Source organism: Ambystoma mexicanum, chromosome 6q (genome assembly GCF_040938575.1).
Source record: "Ambystoma mexicanum isolate Mex_15411 chromosome 6q, UKY_AmexF1_1, whole genome shotgun sequence".
NCBI classification, from domain to species: Eukaryota; Metazoa; Chordata; class Amphibia; order Caudata; family Ambystomatidae; genus Ambystoma; species Ambystoma mexicanum.
This window is the reverse complement of record NC_090937.1, coordinates 726,940,997-726,947,197: the sequence shown is the minus strand read 5'-3', so window position 1 is coordinate 726,947,197 and position 6,201 is coordinate 726,940,997. Positions and strand designations below refer to the sequence as shown.

The window sequence follows — 6,201 nt, the reverse complement described above, 5'->3', positions numbered from 1 at the left end:
GACCCATCCACCAACTTTACTTCCTCCTGGCGTTCCTTGTCGTGGAGGGCTATTCCTAATTTACCTGCTAGGTCCTGGTCGATGAAATTGCCTGTAGCTCCAGAGTCTATCATCAATAATACTGGTATTCGCCGGGTGCCCCAGCTATTATGCCCTGGGACGGTCACATGGGCCACTGGCACGTGATGGGTATTTGCCAAAAGCTTCAGGGTGTTTTCTAGTTGGCTCATCCGGACCACCCTTACTGGTGAACTCTCTCGTTTCCCGGCGTTCCCCTCTTAGGTTTCGCGGGACATTCCCTAACAGTGTCCTCCCTTACCGCAATATAAACAGAGCTTTTCTCTACACCTTTTGTCCTTTTCATCTTTGGTTAATGGCCCACGTACTGTTCCAATCTGCATAGGCTCATCAACTGGTTTCTCAGTCTTAGTAGACTTTGGTTGATGATCCAATCTGGCTACGGGTTTTGATTCCCATTTTCTTCTATTCTGCCTTCTTTCACTCTGCCGTTGATCCAGTCGTAATGCAAGGTCTATCATAGAGGAGCAGGTTTCTGGCTATGGGTCCACTTGCACTATGAGATCTTTCATCTCATCCCGTAGCCATACTTAAAATAAAGCCAGATGCTTCACCTCAGGCCAGACTGTTTCTACTGCTAATCGATTGAAGTGGTTACATAAGTAACCAAGTCTTTTCCTCCCTGGCGTAGAGCGAGTAGTTCTCTATCCTTAATCAAGGTTGCTGCCTTACGGTTAAAGATCTTGCCAAACTCCTCAAGAAAGGTGTCCCAACTGTACAGTATGGCATCATCTTTGGTTACCAGGGGCGTGGGCCAAGATGCTGCGTCCCCACCAAGATACGATATAACAAATGCTGTTCGGGACTGGGCACTGCGAAATATGTTGGGTTTGGTGATAAAGTGCAGCTGACACTGCATAATTAATTGGTTGTAGCGCTGCGGATCCCCATGATACCTCTCTGGGGCTGACAAGGGCAAAGGTGGTTCTGCAGACACTTGTACCTGGACTGGGGTGGGTGGAACATGATCCCAGGGTAAGGGAGTAGCCTGGGCGGTGCTCTGTATGGTAAGTGTATGCACTTGCCCAGGTAGGTTCACATAATCCTGGCAGGTGGCCTGTAATTCCCCTTTTAATTTTTGTAATGCGGCTAAAACCTCTTCCATGGTGTCGTGCTACCCAGGCGTTTAAAGAAACGTGGGTTTCGCTACTGTCAGGCTCTCCATCTTGCGCAGAGGTAGCACGTACACCTACCTCCCCGTTGGGGCTTGGTGCCTGGCTTGGTAGAAAACACAGGCCGCCGCAACCCGCCGGAGAAAGAGGGTTAGGGTCCGATGGATTGGATAGGTAATGGGAATTAGGGTAACCGGGAAAAGGGTTAGGGAGTGGTTATGGATAGGGAAGGGGGGTTTAGGGGATGGTCTGCCTTGATGTGCCCTGCTGGGGCTCCTGAGATCAAAGGTACTCCGCCCTTGCATACACACTCTCAACCATGCAAACTATGGCCTCAATTCAATGACACTGTATCAGTATTTACACATAACACCTTATGCAGAAGCGTTCCTGTCACGCTTTGGTTTAAAACATTTCCTTGGTTGTTTCTCAATCACAACCAAATCATACTATAGCCCCCTGCAATTATTTCCAAGCACAATAGTTGGAATAACCAAACAGCACTTAGCTTCTTATGATGCTGCCGAGTTGCGTGCAAGGCTGCTGCCCAGTTCTTGCCGTAGCACTGCAGCGACGAGGTGAGTTCTTGGTGACAGTACAACGGTGCGCCGCTACAAGAGAACCAAAAACAAATATGAGTCTGGGTCAAAGGCCGCATTGCTTCACACGGTATTGAGAACATTTACAATCTGCCCAGAGTTAGCAAGATGCCGTGTTTCTGCACACGGAGTAAAGTACACCAGTTAACTATCTGCAACTTGGTCTTTCCTACACAATGAAGTAGTGCCGAGGCTTTTCCCAGCAGACTGACGTATATATCAAGCGCCGGATTCTAAGTGGCGCCTTCCCCACAAAGGGACAATACACTCTGAGTTATCAGTAATTATACAGCAAGCGATCCTCGACCGATCGCTTGTTCGTAACATGCACAGTGAAGGAGAAATGCACTTATCTGTCTGGGTGCGCGTGGCCTGCAATTGTCACAGGCCGGGTGTGGCCCCGCGGGTCGCAGCCTGCAGGAGCCCTCAGCCGAGACGTCTTCTCCCCTCCGTATCCTTTAGCGCAGAATGTCGGGTGTTGTCCCGTATGTAGTTCTTTGGCTCGCAAACACGCGAGCGCGCTGGGAATCGAAGTCTTTTACCGGTCTGGATGCCGGAAAGCGCTTTCTACTGCCCCCAGTCCATTTCCTGTAACACGGGCACAACAAATTCCTATAATACGGCAGTTTTCCGCACAAACAACCTTTCTTGGGTTCAGGCTGCTGTCTCCCATGCACCAAACACACACTGGTTACTGTTGTGGCCCTGACAAGATCCATCTGTCTTAACCAACCAGCCTCAAAACACAGAAGCACTGGCACCCAGTGATCAACTCACCAACACCATGTTAGATAGATAGTGGAACGATCTGTTCCCAAATAGAACACCACTCTTGACTGTCTTTCACACCAGACCTGAATTTAAATATATACGTTCTGATGATACAAAATCCATTGGGTTTACCCCATCTGACTTTTTTGATACGGTACAACTCAAAATTCCATCTCAAATAGTCAAAGAATTATTATGGCAAGTGAAAGAAACTCTTGTACAACTTGGTTTTGAGTTGAAAAAAACCTACTGGCAGTCCGTCTAAATAGAGATTCTAGAGACCTCGACCGAAGGCGCAACACCCTTGCCGACCATCGCACAAGCAGACTTGATGGATGACGCGGCCGCGAGGCAATAGGTGCAATATCTAGTGGGGTTGAGGTTCAAGACTTCCAGTCGTTATATATTAATTACTCCACTGCCAATGATTATTCACATTGAGAAGTACGTTTCGAAGACAAGGCAGTTAGTACGGACAAATCAAAATGGTCATGGCTCACCAAAGCCATAAACCAGTCAAACAGAACTCTAAATCATTAGCGCCAGTCAGAGAAATGTGTGTAAACCTGCACGATGGCTATTTCGGAATACAAGTGGATTTTCTTATTTATTGACCCCAAAGGCAAACTCGTTAAGCAAGTACAATATCATTGCGCTCCTAGAAACTTGAATTACCAGCCAACCCTTATGGCCTGACCATAAAATTGCATGAATTCCAGCATTGAAATCACCTATAGGACGGCCATCAGTAGGCTTATTAATAGCAGTAAACTTAGACTCGGATGTTCATGTGCAACCGTGGGCCTCCCCATACCCGGAGATTCAACTAGTTAAACTAATACCAGTTAAAGGGGACTCACCTTTTAGCCTGCAAATGGCACTCAATATTTACTGGAAGCCAGTGACTATACTTGATGCAACCTTCTTTAAATACATTCAACAGATGATAGATCTCATTGCCCTTGATTGCCAATCTAGCCTAACTATAATTGTGCTCAACCTCTTTCATATTGAGCAGTACAATGGGTGGCGCTAATGGAAGAGCGAAACTTCACAATTTTGAATGGGACCATTGCGGGTGATATCCCACCGGCACCCACCTGGGCATGAGGATCCTCGAAGGCTATACTAGACTATGTATACTCCTCATCACACGCCACTAATCGAGTCGCTTTCTTCTGAGTTCTTCCAAATAATATGAGCGATCACAACATCTTAGAAATAAATTGGACCCATTTCATGTCCACACCACATAATTTTTATAATGACTCACTACACGTGAATATCAAAAGAAATAGAATAAATTGGTCGATACCGAAGCTTAAGACATTAAAGTTTGACCTAAAGGAGCTTTTTAGTCAGGATCTCCAGCAGAGTTGCCCTGATGCACTCAATTTGGTAATGGAGAGCTCTAAAAAGCAAAGCCAATATTCGCACTTGGTATACAAATGCAATTAAGTAATTGCAAGCCACACAAAAGCAAAAGAATGGAGAAGCAATGCTATCTGCTATCGCTTCTAAATCATCTGCGCAAAGTTGGAACTTATTGTAAAAAAAACAAAAAACTGGGCTGAATCTCTAGTGGCAGTAAATGTGGTAAGTGCACAGGTATGGATAACTCATTATTCCATCATATTTAACAGACCTAAATACCTACCTATATCCCCAAGCTATGAAAAACCAAATATCTTTGCCCTTAATTTTGACCAAAAAGACATTTTAATCCTAGTAAATTGGAATTGTAAATCCTGCGGAATTGTAGCTCGTTTAAGCACAAGTCAGGTCTGTGCCGGTCAGGGCTGGGCCAGAAAGGAGGAAGCTCTGGCTTCACTGAAAGCTCACTTGATGGGGATTGGAGAGGTACTTGCCGCAATTACGGCCACCAGGAATATTTTAAACCCGCTTGAACCAAGATTAGCCACCCAGTGAACAGTGAATCATGATGTATGCTGCTTGGATACTACTTTGGCTGACTTGTCACAGCCTTCTGAAGCCACCACTTTTTCCTATAACTCTACCATATTAACAGAGAAGGCTTCTAGTATACCCATTTGCTTAACAGCCGCTACCCATGATAATGACAAAGGGGATGATATTCTAGGTGTTTCTAAACAGGACACTATTTTAGATATTGCATCCCAGGGAAGGGGAGTCCTCAACATTTGTCTGGAATCAAGTATAACACCAGGTAATTCTTCTCCAGTCCCAGCGGGAGTGGGGCTGAGCTACCTGGGGGAAGTTGAAGGATTGTACCAGTTCATAGCCTGTTGTGTATCTTACTTAATACGAGATCCTTAGTGAAGCATGCACTAGAGGTTGTCACCTATATTTAAGAAATAAATATTGACATGTGTGCTATACCAGAAACTTGTGGACAGAGGGCAGCTGGCCTATCTCTTAACCTCGGCATACCTGAAGGTTACAATATGTTACGGCATGACAGAGAGGAGGGAAGAGGGCGAGGGGGTTGCGCTGATTTTCAAATCTTCACTTACCATATGGGAAACGAGTGGCCAATTTATGAACAGAGTAGAGTTGCTACATGTGAAAATTGGACTTAATGCGGAATCAACCATGAATTTATTCCTAATTTATAGACCTCCTGCCTTGACAGATGACTTTATTTCTGCCCTTTCTAATCATCTGCCTTAAAGCCCAATTCCACTTTCTTATTACTCAGTGATTTTAATTACTGGCTGGGGCATAAGGATGATACTCTGGCATCTAATTTGGAGCTGGCTTTAGCTGACTTGGGCTTTGAGCGAATGATTTGTATGCCAACCCACTGTCTAGGGCACACTTTAGATTGGGTCTCAACCATCAAGGTCAATAGCAAGGTCTTCTAGGTATCTCCTTGTCCGTGGTCAGACCACTACTTTGTACTCTTTACCATACAGGCAGACTTCCAATGGAAAACGAAGGGTAGGAGGTCCCACGCGTGTACAGGAAGAAATCTGAAGTTACTTACACAAGAAATAATTGAACCCTTACTGTGCCCCTTGATTAATTTCTCCTCTCTTGATCCTCCAGAGGATATTCCAAAGTCCCTTCTAATATGGATAACATTACTAACTTATTAGCACTGCTTAAACATAGAAAGGCTAAGGAAAGGATGAAAAATAAAGCATGGTTTTCACCGGTGTTGAAAAAACACAAATCTTCCACCTTGAAACTGCTGTATTTATGGAAATCTAACCCTTCCCCAGGAGCTCTGGCAGCCTACAAAGGAGCAGCCAAGATATATAAAGACTGGCAATTATTGATGCAAAGAAAAACTACTTGAACTCCAGAATTTAAGATATTAAAGGAACAAGAAACTACAAGCCTATCCAATGCTAGTTGTCTAGTAAAGGATGTGGCATGGTGTCAGGAGATTCAGGAAGCCATGCAAAATAAGCTGAATGGCATCAAGTCGGACATTGTCCAAAAAAAGGAAACTATCCCACCGCCCCTGGTGAGGCCGTGAAGGATATGTTTGAAAGAAGGTCCATCATTCCTCAATACAATTTCTCCAATATAACGGTCAGTAAGATGTCTGTTGTAGTGGAAAAGCTAAAGGCCACTAAATGCAAGGGCGATCCATGCTCGGCCATCATAATCAAAACTTGCCCGCCTACTTTACTGGAAGCCATTTGCAAGTT

At 44.9% G+C, this 6,201-nt stretch overlaps 1 protein-coding gene across 1 annotated transcript; it reads right to left on the bottom strand.

Moving 5' to 3' along the window:
- Positions 1-655: 655 nt before the first annotated feature.
- On the bottom strand, positions 656-1,183 carry LOC138515269 (protein LDOC1-like). Its single transcript, XM_069630196.1, has one exon. The coding sequence runs from the start codon at positions 1,181-1,183 to the stop codon at positions 656-658; it is 528 nt and encodes a 175-aa protein (XP_069486297.1).
- Positions 1,184-6,201: the final 5,018 nt, after the last annotated feature.

Bases quoted from the DNA above. Each gene is read 5' to 3' on its own strand.
- LOC138515269 (XM_069630196.1), bottom strand. From the start codon at position 1,183: ATGGAAGAGGTTTTAGCCGCATTACAAAAATTAAAAGGGGAATTACAG.